Here is a 20,731-nt window from a genome sequence, read left to right on the forward strand (position 1 = left end):
CAGGTAGTACAGGTTTTGTTTTTTGTTTGCCAGATATAGCCTCCTGCCTTCAAGTGGATTACAGAAAAGCCTTGGTATGCCAGGACACATTCATATGCTTACATACATGAATAAAGATTGTAAAATCAAGACCTAAAAAATTCTCATAAATAAAATTACAGTGTAAAAGGAAATTCTTAGTATTCATGGCCTTATTATCAACCTTGCAGAGAGAATTGTAATGCTGTTAGGTCTCAGCTAGCTAGAGTGATGTACAAATCAAACAGCAGTAACTTCAATATGCACAGAAGAGCATGTATTAATTGACTCTTCTTCCTTTTTATCTAGGAAAAAACCTCCTAGTGCTTCAATCCTTTTTTTTTTTAATTATTTTGTTGGTTTTTGTTTGTATATAACCTTCAAAAACTAGGAGATGATAGAGACAAGTCACAGAAAGTAGGCCGCGTTGTGGTGATCCACATTTAAATAAAATCAGTAAAACAGAACAGAACACAGAGGCTTAGATTTGCCTGTAGAAACTGGAAGTTTTAGATCCCCTGTCAACAAGCTACTTGAAAAAATGTTTCAGTGGACCTTTTCTATGGAATAAGAGTTTGAAATGCTGTAGTTATCATTTACTTGCTTCTGAATTCACACAATTAATTAGATTTTATGTGTGCAATTGCAATTAGAATTTCACATAGTGTATTTATGACTACAGATAATATCTGTACTCTGCAGTATGCAAATAGCTGTTTCTAATGATTTTGTTAATTGTGCACATTTTGAAAAAAATAATCTAGTTGGCTTAATTAAGGCCTTTTTCTGTGCCATCCATCTAATGTTCCTGTATACTTAATGCTTATTAAACACCATTATATCCTAAATGTACATGATTTATTTTTTAAGTAGCTCTTAAGAATAAAATGCATTTTTTTACCCCCAATCTTTTTTTATTGAACTTTAGGGAAACTCAGATTTTGCATTTAACTTCTTCCCTTCCTACCTCATCTGTGAGATGTTTTTAGTAGCTTTAAGACTGATCTTTAGTCCTTCCTCCCTTTCTAGCAAACAGTAATGTGTTCAGTAGCTCCTATTTTCCATTTTTCTCATTCCAGTGGAGGAAAGCAAGGTATTCAGTATTTCAATACGCAGTTTAGGATTGTCTGCTGTGCCCACCATAGTTTTCTCTTGGCTGGATCACTGTCTGATCCTTGAGACATACGTAAAGATGAATTTTCTTTTCTAAACTTAATTTTTTTAGCAAACATTTTTAACACTTACTGGAAGACCCTTTCAAATTGTTAGTCAAAGCTTTCACAATGGTAAAAAATATATCTTGCTATTACATTAGATACTTGGAGCCTTTTTAACATTATAAATGCAAGAATATATTAAGGTATTTATATTGTAGAGGATTATTAAACCTTACTCAGATTATTCTGAGGATGAAAAAATTTATACAGCATATTTTATTCTATACTAACTCATATATTTTTAAAGTCTTGTATTTTTGAATTAATATTTTTATCCTTTGCCAAGCTTTTTTTATTCTTTTGCTCATAAAAGATAAGGATATTTCTATCAACAAGTTGCAAGTTTTTAATCAAACAAAAACAGAACAAAGCTCCAGTCCCTGCCTTACCTACTCATGTAGGTCTATCTCTTGCAATTTGGGATCTCTGGATTAATATAAAGACCAACCCTCATGCATGCAGCTGGCTCTCTAAACGATGATCTCCAGCAGATGTGAATATCCTGTTAGATTAACTGTGGAATTAGAGTGTAAGGGAAGAATGGATAAAACACAGCAGAGGAAAAAAATTCTACATATCTTTTAGTTTAATATAAGTCTAAGGGAAATTGTGTTCCTTCAATAAAATGCTGATAAAATTATTTTCTTATTAAAAGGTGAAAGCTGGAATTTAAAGATTCTTTTTTTTTTTTTCTGCAGTATTTTATTATCCTGGGGACAAGATGCTCAGGAAGTGAAGGAATGTCCTTTGATCCTCTGCTTCTATAATGGGGTGACTGGAACAGTCTTCAGGTCCCATAAGTTATACCCAGGCGACTTCAAACTGCCAACTCACTAAAGCTGCCAAAAAATTACTCACATTGCAGTTAATACCCCTATTTATTTCTCTCTACCCATACCCAAAGAAGTATTCAGAGGAAGATGTAAGAAGTGGGAGTTCTCATTCAATAGACTCTGGAAGGTCCAAACTTTAAAGCTTTTCCAGCAAAGGTGTTCAAGTCAGTCTTTACAGTTAGCTCAGTAGAAAATGAGCTTGATGGAGATTTTGACCTCCAAATCACAAATGTATATTGAATTCTAATGGTACTTCCATCAGATTTGGTAATTGTTTGAATAATTCTCTAGTCCTTTTTTTATATTGCATGCCTTTGTTGACCTTTCTTTCCTTAATTTTCATTGTTTCTGTGTGTAAATTTGTCATTTATTTCCATCTACTTTTGTGTATCGCACCTGCTCTACTTTTTCCAAGCTGCTCTGCTGATCTCACACACATGAAAATAAAATTTAAGATCTTGAAATAAGCCCCCTCCTGAACTCACTGAAATGTCTGCAACCTCTTCTTAATTAATTAGAGCAAAGGCGTTTCACCCTAAAGTTTTCTACAGCTATTTCTACGAAGCATTTTTATATCTCGGTGAATCATTTGTTAATAGAAATATAATTTTATGAGATGTCTGGGTTTCGTTCAGGCATGTAATTTTCTTTTTATGATGGCAATTAAAGGATGCTGAAGAAAGTTTATTATCCACAGTGGCATCCTGCTTTCTCCTATGGATGCTGCTACCAATTATATTGGCAAGAATAGGTTACCTAGAGGGCAAATCACTCATACCAGTATTGCTACTAATCTAGTATTAGTATGACTACTGAAATTAAAATAGTGCACAGGATGAATAACCATTACAAATGTTAGTCACCTATATGCATGAAATCTGCATATTTAAAAAAACAAAAAACCAAGTCTCAGTCATTTATAATTACTGTAAGATATTTTGTTAAAATATTAGTAAAATACACATAGGAAAGAAAACCCTGGTTTGTAGTCCACACAATTTTACTGTGTCTCTATGATAATTTTCTTAAATCTATATATTTGGGATTTTTCAGGATTTTTGGTGTTACACAAAAATCATTATGCAGTTATTCAAATCTGGGCAAAATGCTTTGATTTGAAAATCTATTCCACATGCACTGTGTTTACAGATCTTTGGCACAAATATGCATTATAGATGGTAGATGGGCTGTGCTGAGTTGTATCTAATAAATAGCCAAAATCAGTTTAATGAAAATCTCATTTTGAAAGATTCATCTGTTCTTCACAAGAACATTTAACTTCTTTCAAGCATTCAAGGATCAGTTAGAAAGATTTCTGTAGTTATAATGGTGGTATTATTTTACCTATCATATGTTTGTTTGGTGGTTTTTTATGGACTATTATATGTTCATTAACATTTATGTGTATTTTTTTTTTTTTTCCATTCATCTCTCTCCATCTCATGAAAAGCATATCTGGGTAAGTTAAAGTACCATGGCTGCTGAACATACTCATTTTCAGCACCATGTTTATTTTCTATGTTTTATTCTTTTTTTTTTTTTTTTTTTTTCTTCTGTGAACCTTATATAATAAATCCATGCAGAAAACTGACCCAAATGAAAACTTTCAAAGTATTCAAAATAATGGTAAACATTGAAAATATACACAAATTAAGGTCAGGATTTTCTTCTGCAGGGCTTAACGTAATGGATCAACTACTTGCAGATAACTGCAGATAACGTTTTAGGAGGTCTAAGGTCCAGAATCTCAAAGACATTTGAAAGTTTAAGTCAATGAAAAAATTGTGAGAGTGAAGACCTAGATTAACAAATGCTGTTAAGGCATAAATTCTGCTTAATTAAATCACAAAGGACCCAAAACTTGTGAACACTCTAGTAATTCAGAGTACAGAATTTCTTCTGTTTGAGCTTTCAAGCTGTGTAGTACTGCAATATTATTTAATTTGTGCACATAACTTACTTTCTTTTTCACCGGTTCATTTTTTTTTTTAATTGTTAACCTGATAGCAAGTTTAAAATCTTCATCTCCTCTTTGATCTATCACACAAATGTTATTTTTTCTTGAATAATTGTTGGAACTTAGGGAGAAAATTTCATCTGTTCAAAGCATGTATGAGCTGTAACTTTTTAAAGGTAGAAAGATAAAAACAACTCAAAGAGAACAGGGATTACCACATTAATTTAGAATATGTGATTATTAAATGGTTTTATAAAAACAGATTTGAAAAAAATTAACCAACTTGGGAACTCTAGGGGTGGTCTTAATGGTAGTACAGTACATGAAAGATTGCAAGGTTCTGTATTATGCAAGTCTGTTTATTTCACAGATGTTTTATTACTTTTTGGGGTCTATATTAAGCATTCCTGAAAATGCTTCACTTAGCTTAATATATGTCTTCAGAAAAAAAGAATGCTGCCCTTCAGTTTGCATAGACTTAAAATGTACAGCTATGTAGAATAATTACAGCATTGTCAAATCTGCTTTGCTCATGTTTTATTTGAGATACTGTTCAATTAATTCTTCCTTGCTTTATAGATTTAAAAACTTTTTTTTATTAATTGAATCTTGATTTCCCTATTTCAGTCATTCTTTCCTGAAAACTCCTTAAAGTTGGATACAAAATGTTTTATAAAAAAGTTAAATTTATTTTTTCCCATCATTCTCAGACTGACTGCTATATCAAGTATAAAAAAGGAGAAAGAATGAAGACTTCAAATTATTTGAAAGCTGGGTCAGTTAAGTGCCAAAGTTTAGTTAGTAGATGTTTAATATCATTACTAATTTTTACAAATCCAGCTACCTTATTTTGTCATACAGTGACCTTAGCTACAGGATTCTAGCCTTTCTAAATATTTAGAAAATGATAATAAAAAAGATAAAATCTAAATCCAACATAATTCATTAGAAATCCTCTCTCCTGAATTTTGCAGTTTTGAATGTATGTTAGCTTTCGAGAGGCAGATGTGCTTAGTCTTAACTTGAAATCATAGGATTACTCAGACAAATACAGTATATTTGGTCTATTGTTTCTGTCTATTTCTCTTATAGAAACCAATCATGTATAATATTTTGTTGTAAGTTAAACATTTTAGAATTTATGATGATAATACTCATGATAGTGTCAGTAATAATAATAATCTGAGGATCTGCTAGGTAAACACTTTCATGTTATCTTTTTCAGAAAATGTCTATGAGCAAAGGCCATTTTGTAGGACCTAAATTGCCCATTGGCCAGAATTTTTAAATAAATTCTGCTTGTATTTTACTAACATGATTTGGCTCTTGACTTCACTGTGCCTCCTTTTTAATTTATCTCAAATTTATGATTACATTTTAAGTAAGGGACAGTATAAGATACAAAATGTAATATCCCTGAGGAACTTTCATGTGAACACTACTAGAGCTACCATAGTAAATGCTGTTTGCAGAAATATGAAGATCTGTGTTGAAACATTGTTCGGGTTTCTTCAAGGTAGTGTCTGGACTTTGTGTACTGCACAGTATGTTTGCATTGTGTGTATCAGAAATCCTAAGCTGTTATCTCTTCTTTGCTTCATGGGAGGGAGCCTCATCTTCATAAAGAAAAATGAATATCACTGAATGACATGCTTTAAATCAAGATCTTGTTAACTTCCCACACAAAGTCTATTTAAAGATTGTTCTTATTTTTAATAAAGTTCATTTAGTTTTAAGCAATGAGTTGGTGAGAGCTGCTGATACAGAGCTAGAATGTTCCTGGTGCAAGGGAAGGATATATATGAAAAGTTGCAGGATAACAACATAGTTTTGCTCTTGGTGTTTCCCCCTTCCTTTTGCTCGCATGTGTCTCCGCTGTCCAGAGGCACTTTGAAGCATTCATAGTCCCTATGGTATGAGACAATTATGCTTTCAGCTTGGTAGGTTGATTTGGATGGTTGTACCTGGCTCTCAGAAAAATGGCCCAATGTAATGGTATCTTTAGGAAGTAATTTTGAGGAGGACTAAGCATCAGAAATCAGCGCTAGGGAGGCAACTCCATTTCTGTGAGACACAGCTCCAAACCACAATTTGACATGATGTGGTTTTTCTTTTCTGTCTTTGATAGAAGAGTGAAGACAGACCACTTTATGAGGCATTCTCTCTAAAACAGACAAACAGAAACATTTCTTCAATTTTTGATAAATGCTAAATGATTGACGTTCATGAACTTACCTGACTTTGCAAAACCAGGCTTAGGGTATTGATATATTTTAAATAGCATATTGCAGATACTCCCATGATGTATCCAGGAAGAGGATTTTATTCTTGAACACTAATAATATTGTCTTTAAAAGTTCGGCTTTAATTTGAAATTAATCCAGTGGTAGTAAGTGTTTTAAAGCCTTATCTGCAAAATAATAGCATTTATAGCAATGCCTAATTAATGTCAATTCTTCCTTATCAGTTTGTTTTCATATGTTTCCAAAAACGTTGCATGGAAATAATTACATTTCAATTCCCTACCTCCTTCTTATCAATGCAAAATGGAGACATTATAACATATAGTATTTTTTTGACACAGTCTTTGAAGAAAATCCCCACATTCTCCTGCAAAACATCTTCTAAATCAGAGGAACTGTATAATGCTATTCACTATCTCTAAACCCTATCTTTGTAATGAAAGGAAGAGGAAGTGATGAGCTTTTGTAGGGTATTCATCTCTTCTTCCTCCTGTGATCAGTTGTGTGGTTTTGTAAGAAAAATTGAACTGCAGTCACCAATATTTGGCTTTGGGGATCTTCTGGTTTTAGGCTCAGGAAGACAATGACTATCCCCCAGGGACAACAGTACATCCAGGCTGTTCTAAAATATTTGAATTTTATTCCAAAATAGGCAGATCACCAGATTAATTTCTCTGATAATTTGCACTGTTGATCAAAATCATACATTCTTTCCTACATGACATTTTTAACTGATTTTGAAAGAGTTAAATTTTTTCTATAGTGTTAGTTCATATCAGAAAGCAAGAGTTAGCTTTAACTGCCACCTAAAGAATATCTCTCTAGTAAAAAAAATGGAAAATCAGGGTTTAGTTCCAGTTTAGAAATTGAAGGTTCAGGTTCTGCAGATCTCCTAGTGTGTATTAAAAATCAGTCAAATAATACTGTTCAAAAAGTAAAATATAATTTAAATAAACTGTAGTATTGGAGAGGTGTTTAAATGAAACAGCTGAGGTAAGTATAAGTTTTGAAGCGTAAAATTCTTTAAGTGAAAGAAATATTATAAAAATCCTTTTAGTATTCCACATCAATAAGTGAGGCACAGGGTTTATGATGGCTGTTCCCTGTACATGTCTAAGTAAAGGATTTTAACTTTACACTAACTATATTTTCAAACCAAAACCCTTTACTTCTACATGCCAAGACCTTTTGGACTATGTATTTATCATACTGTAGTCTTTGGCTAGAGCTTATATATAGAGCATCCCATTTCTGGCCTGGCCCCATTTTTTCAGCCAAAATCAATAACCACAACTATTTTTTTCCTTTAGCTCTGTGAGTGAGACTGCCTCTGAAGAAATAGAAGTGATTTCCTAGCCTTGGAGAGCATATTTATTTGAGAAGCGCAGAAATAATGCTAAAGCTCCACACCAAACCTCAGGCTAGTTAAAATATTGCAAATTCACAGGGAACTCCCTAGAAATACGTTACAATACCAGCATAAAGGAACTAAGTTTTTCATGGGAGTGAGAACTTAAAATGCCACTTCAGTTTCTGAGGCAACATAGGTATTTAACACCAAATCAAAGAAATAGGCCAGAAGTTCCTCCTGAACCCTATCTCCTTGTAGACCACATGCTGCTGCTCTCCTGCTTGGAGCAGGAGACTAACACAAGCAAGGAAGGCTAGTGGCCCTCAAAGCCTTTTTTTTTTTTTTTTTCCTTATTGTGATAGCCAGCCCTGCTCTTTCAGCTGTGATGGGCAAAGAGAATACCCTAGATATGGAAAAATCTGGGTTCAGGTTCCTCCAAGGATAGTGTCTCTATAGGACTTCTGGCTGCAGAAGGGACTGCTCCCTGGGCTTGGGATGGCTTTGGGGAAAGAGCAACTCACACAGGGTTGCTCTGCCATGGGACACCAAAACTGGCCACATCCCTGAAAACTTGGCTCTCCCTGAGGGCAGCTGTGTCAGCTCACAGCCCTGGTAGCAGGAGCTGTGCAACCCCATTGTGGCAGCCGAGGGAGGTACAGGACTGCTGTAGCTTTGCAGGCACCCTGCAGAGCCAGCTCCGAGGGAAGACTGCAACCCAGATATATCTCATCCACAGGTGGCTGGTGGGTGGTCGAGTCTGGCCATGCCTTAATTCTGCTTTCCTAAGCAGCCAAGTGTGTACGTCTCTATTGGCCTTCACTACTTGTCTCCCTAGGAAAATGGGATTCTTGCACCTTCACCAGCTACTGAAGGTAACATGGTGTTTGTGTACTCAGAGAGCAGCTTTTTCTTACTTTACTGAGGATTTTGTTTTCACAAAAAGCAAGAATAGCTCTACAGTGTCTTTGGACATCTGAGTGACAAAGCATAAGATATCCTGCAAAGGATATATGGGAGGAGAAGCTAGATAAGCTTCAGTGATGCTGTCAAGTATTTGTAGTTTTACATATTACTACAACAGAAGCATAGAAAGCAAAGCAGCTGTCTTTCTATTAATATTCAGACTCAGGGATTTAAACATGTATGCAAAATTGGTATTTGAGATCCATTTTCTACTAAAGCCAAATTCTATCAATCTGGCCACTCGACAGTGCAAAAATCCCAAAAAGTGTACGCCTTATAAGAAAGATCACTCCATCGCTTTTATCTGCTGTCATTTTTGTAATACATATATTTGAAAGGCTGCTAAGGCAGTGAAGAATTGCCAAGGGATAACTGAACCACAAAGGCCCTAGTAATAAAGGAGGACAGAGCAAAATTGAACCTATAAGTCCACGATTTCCTTGTTATGTGGGAATGTAAGCAAATTTTAATACATTAGCATAGTCCCTGTCTAATTTGTTTCTCTTTACAGGTTTTTGCTGAGAGCATTCTTTTGTGTTTCACTCAGTAGGAGGCAGCTGAAAATGTGTTGTTACAGAGCAGAAAAAAAGACTTTTGAAGGACAGCTTTTTCCATGCCACCACCACACTGGGTTCTTTATTCCTGCTCCAGGAATAAAAAATGTCTGGTCAAATGGCTTAACATGTTTAATATAGAGCATTCTCCTGACAGTCTAGCTGGCTGGCCTATACATAACTTTGCGAAATATTTAATGCTGCTGTATTAAATTTATATTTTAAACTTTGAGAATGATGTTTTACATAACACACTCATTGAGGTCCAGAGAAGCTGCAGATGCAGGAGTTGGATTGGTATCTGATCAAATCAATAGAAACATATCTGTGTATATATGTATACGTATAAAACTGAGAAACCACATCAGTTCTATGTTTCTAAAAATATATCCATCAGTAAACTGCACAGACTTCTTTCGCATACAAGCAATAATAATAATAAATAAATAACATGGAATTGCTAAAGATGCACCTAACTCTTAATTAGCCGTGGATGGTTTATTTAAGATGCAGAATAGCTGTACCCCAGGGACCCTACAATTGTGCATAGTGGGTCTAGCAGGGTTTAGTGTTTCAAACACAAAGACCTCTCATACCTGACTGCATTACATCTATGCTTAACTCAGGTCTAGAAATTGGGAATTTTGAGCCTTTCTAGGTCCTTACCAGATGAGAGCTAAGCTAGTCTCAGGAGGAATCCCTCTGTTTTCTCTCTTCATCAATGTCTTCTATTATATGGGTAATCCTTTTATATAGAGTGTCCTAATTCTTTATTGTTTCAGCTAAGAACAGACAGAAACTTCACCTTTTGTATATTCAGTGCTTAAAGGGATGTCAAAATGCACCAAGGAAAAAAAAAATGAAAGTTGGGAATAGATGTATCCATTCAAAAAGGGGAAGGAACTGTATTGTTCATGGGTGTTTTCTATGTGTTTTCTCTGCCTGTAATCATGCTTCACTTTTGTTACCCTTAACAAAAAAGCATGGTTGCATCTATATTGTCCCTACACATACCTCTCTGTTTAACAATTTTTGATCCATTTCTAGACATGAACTTCTGGAAGAAGCTCGGAGAAAGGGTTTGCCTTTTGCACAGTGGGATGGGCCAACGGTGGTTGCCTGGCTGGAGGTAAGTGTTGGCCATAATTGGGCCATGTAAGTCATGTTTGTAGGCAATTTCACTATAGAAATATAAAAGAGACTGTTAAAGTCTCCTCCTCTCTCCCCTGCATACCGTGCCATGAGCACTAAGCAGATTTTGACACTGGATGGTGTAAATCAGAGACTAGAGCTGAAAAAAGTAAGATAGGATTACACACGGGGATGAGGAAAAAAAGGGTTATCAAATGCACTCGAACACCAAATTTTTGAAATCTTATACTTTCTCAATCTCTAAATGTCTAGGAGCTCCACGGACAGTTTATGTAGGATGATGTGCTAAGAAGAAAAAAAAAATTAGCTATCAAATTTTATTTGAGCTTAACGCAAAAGCTACAGCTTCAGAATTTGTAATAAACTTAAAGAATTTGTAACTTTCTATCTTTTTGAAATATGATGGGAAAGGGCAGATTTACCTAGATGTCACTCAGAACAGGAAGAAGAGGTGTTCCTCTTGGCAATTTCACCAGAATGTGTGAGATTCAGGTTGAAATGTCTGTGATGTTACAGGCAGTGGCTTCATCTCTGAAATCTGATCTGCAGAGAGTTCTCCTTTATTTGGAGAACCTAAATGAATAGATTTTGGAACCCATCCAGAGAAACATTCAGAAAAGCTGTCCATCAATTTTGGCAAAAACCAATGAATGTTATACCTGAAGGACTATTTAAAAAAGTCTTATCCAGATGCTGAGAGGAGGAGAAGGCAGAAAGTGAGGCTGTTCTTATACAAATTTACAGTCACTTTTACATGGCAAGGCTTATCAGTTCCATGCAGATACAAGCTCTTTGTTGGCTCACAGAACAGGTGGCTCTTCCTCGTCTCCACTAAGCATCTCTATGTCTACCTGTTCTCATGTCTGCTGTGGGTGTCATCCATTAATCATCAGATAGGATTTGTGGAGTTTTTCTCTTCAATTAAAAAACCAGGTCCCCCTCCAAAGCAGGAATATGTTCAGGGAATAAATGAAGTACAAGGAATGAAAGCAGCCAATGTCTACAAAATTTCTGCTTCATATTGGAATTACTGAAGGTACCTAATGAAAAAGATAAAATGAAAACTGCAGAACAGCAGTCCAAGTATTTTTGCATGACCTTGGAAAATAGGATGGTATCTTCCTTCCAAAAAAAAATCTCTGTTGATATGGAACATTCATTAATTTGTCTACTACCTGACTTTTTCATATGACTTTCAGAGTTCTGTAACTAGCGCAGACTGTATCAGTCAGAAATATTCAGTATTACAGTCAAAGCTGGTTTTCTGGAAAGGTGAACATACAAAGGTTTATACATATCTGAATACTGAGAAAAATCTACCCTTGAGGTCCTCCAGAGTGATCCAAAATTTGAAGACATTTGTAACAAGCTATCATCTTTTTTTGCCTTGATTCTCAGCTACAAAATAGGATATGCTTCCCACTGTCTTAGAGAGGGGCTGCAAAGAGAAATTGATGTCTATTAATTTATTGGGCAATATGATGACAGTAGCACAGGAAAACCCATAAGGAAGTTTATGTTGCAGTATTCAATACAGATTGAATCTATTCATTTAGGCTCTATCTATTCATTTAGGCTCTCCAAATCAATACAGATTGAATACTGATGGTAAAAAGATATGAGGGCAGAAGTGCTGAATTTATTCAGTGAGCATCAGTGCATTCAATCAGCAGATGGACACTGTGTGCATTTCGTACTTTCTTGGGAAAAATATAATATGTGACCCTTGGACTAAAAACCAAGATTAATATCAAAGGAGAAAAAGGCCCAAATTAAATAAGTCTATGTGATTGCATAGAGGCATTGTGGCATTTCCAAGCTTTTCAGGGCTTAACTTTCCAGCAATGGAATTTATTATGGTCACTTGAATGCAGCACAGACAAAGTTGAGATATAATTTTAAGAACTGTGGGTTTTCTTAACAAATTCTGGAAAAGTATGTCAATCCGAGTTCTCTGCCTAGAACAAATACTGTGTGTGCCCTCTTTTTAGAGACTGTTTTCATCTAACTGTATTTTCTGGTAGAGACAGCTATTTGTTAAAGAACTTATTTACCTAATTTGTTAAAGAACTAACTTACCTAATTAGCAGCAAACATTTGAATTTATTTCTGCAGGGTGGATAACTCCCATTATTTACACTTTCCTGCTTTTCAAGTGCACATATGAAAAAATTAATGTCCAATTAAATGAGAATATTAAATATATTTTAAAGCTATGTATAGTTTCCTCACAGCCCTTTGTTTAAGCACAGATGGGTGTAATCTTTTTTTTTTTTTCCATTTTTTGACTTTCATGAAACTTTATATTTCAGTACAGTTAGTTAGAATTAGATCATATTTGTAAGGTTCAGACTAGCATTGGGTGGGAGGCAGTGGCTCATCCTATCAGTGGGAAGGGCTTTTTGAAACATGATGCAGTCGTTCCTCAAGCCCTGTGAAACATCAGGAGTCAGTACAGGAAAGCCTGTCTGAGCTCTCTTGGAATCTGACATTCAAGTCTGTTTTCTCTGTGACATGAAAGAGCTCTAACAGCTGTCCCAGTAAATATGTAAATATGTCCCAGATAAAGTATAAACTTGTTAATAACTACACAGTACTTTCCTGTACTGTGAGAAATTAAATAAAAGTCCTTTCAGTTTGTCTCTGCTTTACAGATTTGCTGGTGAATTTACTGATAGCGTGTTTTTAATACTTTCTTTGACCTTGTGTCCTCTTTTAGTAAGACATTACTAAGGGAAATCATGAAACTGACAGTTTTGATGGCCTATTTGAGATGCATAGAGAGACAGAGTTCTTGATGACTTCACTTACAATCACAGATGCTCCACTGAAATTCAAACATAGATAGCCATTAATTGCTGTCTACCTAGAATTAATGAAAGAAATCTGAGAATGTAGAATATAACAGCTACTATCACATAGTATCACTGCATTGTATGCTGATGGACAGGTTTCTATTTCAGAAAAAGCAGACTAGAATAAGATGCTACTTAGCCATTGGTAACTAATCAGTACATTTGAAAAGTGCTTCTGACAATTTATATTTGAAGGTATATTATATAGCAGTATAGTGAAGTACAACAGATCTATACTTAACACGTGTATTACCATGCTTATTCAGATTGATAGGTGCCTTGATTATTAATTTCATATGAGAAATGAAGCAGTGCTTTGGATGAATGTGGTCTTTCTATCAACAGCTCTGGCTAGGCATGCCAGCCTGGTATGTTGCTGCCTGCCGTGCCAACGTGAAGAGCGGAGCTATTATGTCTGCTTTGTCCGATACTGAGATTCAAAGAGAAATTGGAATCAGCAATCCTCTTCATCGCTTAAAGCTCCGATTAGCAATCCAGGAGATGGTATCACTGACAAGTCCATCTGCACCTCCAACATCCAGAACAGTGAGTCCTGTTCAGCTAACTTTTTCTTCCTGCCTTCACCCTACAGGAATCTGCAGAAAGACTTTTGTAGTACAAGAATGGCTCTGTGGTAACACACATTTCACAATCAGTGGGAACTGTCCTAGAGAGACTTAAAAGGACCTGTTCATCACTTGCTTGATTGTTGATCAGTGATATTTTTCCTTTAGCAGATTTTTTTTTTTTTAAATCATGCTTTTTATTAACCTTGATGTTATCTAAATGATCAGTATTGAGCATCTTGTTTGTAATTTTGCCTGTATTTTTCCTTTCTCTTCCTTCAAGCCATTTCTCACAAACAAATCAGATTGTGTTTCTCTTTTTTGGGAGGGAGGGAGGCGGCAGGCAAGGCAGGAGAAGGTAGAGGTTATGTAGGAACACAGCTCTTTTGACCCTTGTTCCCATTCCCCTTTTTTGCATCCCTTCAAATGTTATCTAATCTGAGTCAGCTGGCTTTAGGTTCTTTATGCTTTTAAGAGAAGCAATGATTGGAGGTGTGAAGGGAGAGTCTGGAAGGGAGAAGTGGAGCACGTGCATTTGGGGAGGAAGGGAGAGAAGGGGGAGAGTGGCAGCAGATGGGAAGGAAGTAAAGAAGAAACACAGAGATACAGGTCTGAAAGGAAAGGCAAATATATCAAAAAGAGCAAGGAAGTACATTAGGGGAGAGTAAGAATGTGCTATAGATAAACAGCACCTTTTAGTTGAAAAATGAAGAAAAACAGACTAAACTGATGAGGACACAAAGAAAGAAGATAATGAGAGGGGTGTTTCAAGCTGAGGCTGATGGTGATGGCTATGAAAGAGGCAACAGAGACTGTAAGAAAAAAAAAAATCAGATCAATGGGAAACACGTCACAGAAATGAACGACAAAGACTCCTACTCAAGTAGTGCAGCCCAGACTTCTAATACTAAGATAACAATAATAATGATGTTAATAATATTTATATTTTGTAATCTCTCATCTTCATGGAATTCATGGAGAATCTTTTGGTGGAAATGAGAATTGTGATACCTTTGAGGGGTAACAGAACCACTCAGTTATATGAGCAGCTGGGCAACAGGACTTTAATGTTCTATTGACTGGCCTTTTATCTTCATATTGCTAAGGTTCTTTAAATATTATAGTTCCCCATCTGATATTTTCTCCCCTCAGAGTGGTTGTATATGTCATAACCATGGAAACACTATGAATAATAGTTGATTTCACCTAAGTAAAGCAGTACTGATGTTGAGCAGTAACTCAACATCACGTTGAATTACTAAACAAAATTCATTTTTATTTTAAGAGCATATTTCAAAGCATAAGAACATTGACACTTATGAAGTGAGAAAACAGTACATTCAAGGTAGAAAACATTGGGGCTAATTTTGCCTTTTTTTTTCTTTCTTTTTTTTTTTTTTTTTTTGATTCTTCATGAGTAATTGGCATCACAAAGCTGCCCAACCCTGGTATGTGCATTTCTGAGTCCCAAGTCTTTCTGCCTCTCCCCTTTCTCAGGAAAGGAGTTGATTTACTGCAGCTCTCAAGAAAACACAGCACATTTCACCATATATGCACAGCAGACTTCTAGCTCCCTCCCTGCCTCATCTCATTGTCCCAGTAAAAAGCTGACTGAAAACAATAGGATGAGGAAAATTAGTTTTACAAGTGAATTTTCTTGACATTGTTGATTTACAGAAATGTGGGGGAAGTAATAATTATTTAGATTACAATATGAGCGTGTGATGTGTGCAGAATATTTAGGCTGGAAAATCATTGAGAACTGAAGCTTTCCTCCAGACAGAGCTATGAGCTAAAGGTTGTATTTGTCACTTGTGTGTGAAATGCAGTTTTAATTATTATTCTTTCCTTTGTGACGGTGCTCTGCCAGATTTCATCCATCAGTTCTAGTTGAAATACTCCATCATGTCTGTTCAGAATCCTCTAACGAAAGATACAAAACAAGTTGTCTCTAGTTGCAGCTTGGTAGAGGCAAGAACGTGGTTGTGCTGATGGTGATGCTATACGCTGTTAACTTACAGTGGTGCTGCCTTTCTTCTTTACCACTGCTTACCTAATGTGGATCCCATCTGCCTCCCTGTGGGCCTTGTCCATAGCCCTCAGGCAATGTTTGGGTGACCCATGAAGAAATGGAAAATCTTGCTGCTCCAGCTAAAACGGTTAGTCTTTCCACTTCCATTTAAAATGGCTTCAGTGCTCGAAAGAAAACTAGGATGTATCTATCTGCTTTAAAGCAGATGCTGTGTCTTCCGTAGGATGCTTCCCAAGCATGCCATAAGAAAATCACGTAACGAAATTAAATTTAAAGAACAGTTACATCATTTCTCAGCAAAATAAATTACAAACTGTATTCCCATCACAAAAATTGTGTGAACCTAAAACCAATATTGAAGTTTTACAGTACACAATAGTTTCACTGCCAAGTGTGAATCTTCATTTAGTGAAATGAAATTGTCAACAGTTACAGGTGCAAAATTTCCCCTCCATAGTACTCTACTCCACAGTACCTCTTCTAAACTTAGTTTTATATCTGCTGAAATGGAAAGAGATGAGAAAAAGCTTGAGAGTGGTGTTACACAACTCAGTGTTTTCATTAACGCTGAGTCTTTTATGTCCATGCTTGTGTGTTCATGCTCTTTCATTTAGGGTGCATGGAGTGTGTAATTTGTTTTTTTATTTCTGCCAAGCCTCTCCCTGCCTTGAAGGGACACAAATATTAATAGATTTTATTCAATACTTCTGACTTTTTTCATTTACTTGGAACATATGTTATTTTAGGTTTTGGTTTTAGTGTTATGTCACAAGAACTCCGTAATAGTGCTTATAAAACATGAACAATCCTACAGTGAGATGTCTGAAAAACCTGTCTTCAGTTTGGAAAACTTTATAGTCAGCCCTATGCATAAGTGGTGAGGGATGTACTGAAGCTAAATTTTGATGCAATAAAGACTTACTTCTTAGAAATGTGTGCTTGCTATATTATTTTAAGTTTTCTCATGAACATTCATGAAGCAGATTCTCATTGATAATTTCTGTGTTACAACTGAGCTTACTTTCAATTTTATTATTTTTGGTAAAGATAACAACACTCAATTGACCACAAGTAGAGTTGATCCGGTTTAACTGTCCAGCCAGAAAAATATGGTTTTGCCATAAAAAATGTTATATAAAAAGCTCTTTCACAATACATTCACGAGGAGATAGCTTTTTATTGAGAATGTTGCAAAATATAACTAGAAACAAAATTTGGCATTAGAGATGCCCAATTTTGTAAGTAAATTGTTGTCTTGTCATTGTGGAAGCCATAAAAAGTGTTTAAGATAATGCTGTAAAGTTTCACCAAGCTATAATGATTTAATGTCTTGAAAACTTAGCTAGATTTGCCCTACTAAGATTTTATGGTTTGGGTTTTTTTTAATTTCTAAGGTAGTTTAGTCCAGGGCATTGCCACTGACTGGAGTTATTTTATCAGCACATTTTATATGTATGTTTTCACTTCTACTAAGATTAACATACACATGAAAACCACATCTTTTTATAATTCATTTTTATTGTCTTTTTACCTACTTTACTAATTGCTTCCTGCTGATAACACAGAAAGAGTCTGAAGAAGGAAGCTGGGCACAGGTATGACCCTTTCACATGACTCTTTTGACCTGAAAGCTAATAATAATGTAATTAACAGTGTATCAATATACATGGAGGATTATAGTATTGTGATAGTATCTCAGTGATTAAATTACGATTTACACATTTTAGAGCTCTTCTAAAACAATGAAAATACTATCTTGACAGGTTTGCTAGGTAAAGCACAAAGAGTTATATATGCTGTAAATATTCTTCTTAAAGTAAATGGCTACATTCCAGAGACATCTTCTACCTCCCAGCTAAATCTAGAAAAAATATTTTCATCATTTTTGAGAATACACTAATAAAATATGACAGAAGGTTGAGATCTGATTTCTAAAATTACACCAGATTTTTCTTTTTTTTTTTTTTTTTGTTTAGAACAATTGTATAAATCACACCCAAATATCAGTCTACATGTAGTCTTGTATAATTAGGAACAAAATTTTTCACTTTAGTTAGGCTATCAATTATGTGCATTTTTCAACTTCTTTCTCTAATATATGCACACTCTTATACAATCTTACTGTCTTTTCTTATTGCATTCCTTTTCTCTTCAAAATTTCACAAGAATGAGAGAAAATATATCTGTCTTGCACTGTATTATCTATTTGTCTGTAGTGACAGGAGACATTAAAAACAAAACCAAAAAGAAAGTTAGGCTTGAAAGTGATGCTCAAAGCTGAGCACGATCCTATTGAAGAGGTGTTAATTTTGCAATTTATGTGTTCTCTTTTTTGTTAAGTTTTAGGAGTACCAAAATAATTGACAATAGTGACATGTAAAATCTATATATTTTGCATCTTAATTGTGCAACCCATGAAAAAATAGCTCAACATGCATGTGGGGGGGTTTATTTCATATACTTTCTTCCTCACCCTATTGACATTTTAGCTGAACAAGGAAGTAGCTTAATGCTTGAATGTGAGCTTCTAGGAGGAATCTGGTTTGTTCTTATCTTTAATTTATTGAGCTCCGCATATTGTGCCCTTAGGTTTGAGCTGTTCACAGCTGAAAATATCTTATTAATAGAATGTATGCGTTCACCTGCTCTGACTGATGGTGAACATAAGCTTGGCTGACAAACAACTGAAATTAATTTTTAGTCTCAACAGGACTACAGGTGTGGAACCATGAAGTGTCATTAGATCCTATTTAGGAAATCCTAGCGCCCACTAAATGGTGACACACACTTCAGTTGATTCCCTGGGGCCATGCTTGCATTACCAAGTTCAGTGTAGGACTTGCCTAGCATAAGTATTCTAGAAGGTCAATTGAAAACATGTAAGATTGTGAAACAAAGACATTTTGATTATGTAATAAGTTTGCTTGCATATAAAACTTAAAATTGAAACTGTAGTATCTTATTACAAAAAATGTTTAAAATTTACAAAGATAGAAAACAAGGCAGAACAGGCAAAACTGCTGTTATGAACAAACAACTCGCAGTGCCTTCCACCTGAAATGTCAAAACATTTTAAAAACAGAGTACTTTTAGACAGGATTTCTAAGCTAGGAAGTCTCACTAGAAACAAGCATAGAAGATGATAGATATTCTGGTTTTAGTCTGTGGTGCAACCTTGAACAAAAACTGAAGAATTTTCTCCCCTTGCCTTTTTCTTCCCTGTAGACCCTGGCTTATGGTGATATGAACCATGAATGGATAGGTAACGAATGGCTCCCCAGTCTGGGTTTGCCTCAGTACCGAAGTTATTTTATGGAATGCCTGGTAGATGCAAGGATGTTAGATCACCTGACAAAGAAAGATCTGCGCGTGCACTTAAAAATGGTGGATAGCTTTCATCGGTATGTTTGCACAAAGACTACACCTGTAAAGACGTTTGTGTCTGACATAGTGCTCAGTGCTGCACAGAATAAATACACTTACTTTCTGCTGTTCTAGCTTGGAAAACCACACTGAAAAGTGAGTGCTGAGAGTCAGAAATCTGAATTGAGACAGATTCTTTTATCAATTGCAACTGCATTGCATTTATGTCTTTCATAACTAAGATACCGCTACAGAAAAATTTCATGAGTGGGGAACCATTAATATATAAATAAAGCCTTGACAACACAGAAACAGTAATAATTTATTAATTAAAGTATCAGAAAATGGTAGACTAAGATTTGAAGCCCTGAGATCTCATAATAATGAAAAGCTGTTGTGTGTAGCACATAAAAGCTGTTAACATTACAAGTAAATTGACAGTTGTTTGGGTTATCTAGGGATATAGCCAGCAAGCTAAATTGGAAATATGGAAATAAAAGCATTTAGACTTTAGGGAGAATTATGTGTATGTGACAAGAAGTGGATTTTTTTTTTCAATGTACTGTCTGATTTGCCACTTTTTTGAGGCCTGATTTGACAAAACATTGCATGGCTTGGAATGGCTGACCTTTTCAGAATATGCTTTTTAATGTTTTGGGTTTCTTATGCTAGAACGTTTACTCAAACATAATCATGTTGTTTTTTTCCATTTCATTTTTGAAGTCAGTGGAGTTTTTAATGGTTTTGCTCTCCCTTCTGTCCTTACGATTTTCTACATGGGCACCATGAAACACATTGTGTGAAATGCAGGAAATGCATCGTACATATGTTCCCATTTTCAAAATTATCTTTATTAACTCTGTAAATGTTTCTCTTTAAATAACAGAACAAGCTTGCAATATGGAATCATGTGTTTAAAGAGGTTGAATTATGATAGAAAAGAACTGGAAAAGCGAAGAGAAATGAGTCAGCATGAAATAAAAGGTGATAGTTCCTGGGCATGAATACTGGGAATGTTTCTTTTGAAGCTTGACACTATTAACCCCTTGTCATGCCATTTTAGCAAAACATTTAAGTATGTGCTTTAAGTAAAACTAACCAAAGTCTATCTGTCTTCAGGACACAAAGCATCTCCTTAAATGAGGCACAGTTCAGTACTCTGCTAAATTTGGGCTGCAATTCCAAATAGAGGTTTGATACATACATTTTGCTAAATTGGATTTTGGGAACAGATCTTATCCTAGCCTTTTTCAGTCTCAGAAGCAGAAGGCCAAATAGCCTGCAGATCAGTGGCACATGCTGGGGGCAACACTGGTGAATCGGACCCTATAACACTGTGCTCCTGCTTTTGAAAAGCTTTGCCTTTGATTTCTTACTTCAAAATGTGTATCATAGAAAATGTTGCTTGGAGAGGTGGCCACTGAGGCAGTTGGTTGGTATATAAGAATAGTTCTTAACAGAACTAGCCTTATTAGAAGATTTAACAGCTGTTTTAAAAGTATTTTTCTGTGTAAAGCTCTCTAGAGCAGTTGCAGGCTCACTGCGTGTTTCCTTTTATATATAACTACCAGGGTTGTTGTTTTTTTCCATTATCAGAAGTGAATCCTTTGATTCCTCTATGCATTTT

General features: G+C 35.4%; 1 protein-coding gene across 1 annotated transcript in view; it reads left to right on the forward strand.

Moving 5' to 3' along the window:
• The window catches only part of PPFIA2 (PPFI scaffold protein A2), a 69,108-nt gene that overhangs the window by 38,681 nt on the left and 9,696 nt on the right, over positions 1–20,731 (forward strand). The window contains exons 15-20 of the mRNA XM_010166673.2: positions 10,184–10,265; positions 13,489–13,689; positions 15,806–15,868; positions 17,307–17,336; positions 18,967–19,142; positions 19,991–20,088. Coding sequence (XP_010164975.1) covers positions 10,184–10,265; positions 13,489–13,689; positions 15,806–15,868; positions 17,307–17,336; positions 18,967–19,142; positions 19,991–20,088 — 650 coding nt within the window. The remainder of the gene's footprint in view (positions 1–10,183; positions 10,266–13,488; positions 13,690–15,805; positions 15,869–17,306; positions 17,337–18,966; positions 19,143–19,990; positions 20,089–20,731) is intronic.

This window comes from Antrostomus carolinensis, unplaced genomic scaffold (assembly GCF_000700745.2).
Source record: "Antrostomus carolinensis isolate BGI_N321 unplaced genomic scaffold, ASM70074v2 scaffold5204, whole genome shotgun sequence".
Lineage (NCBI taxonomy): Eukaryota > Metazoa > Chordata > Aves > Caprimulgiformes > Caprimulgidae > Antrostomus > Antrostomus carolinensis.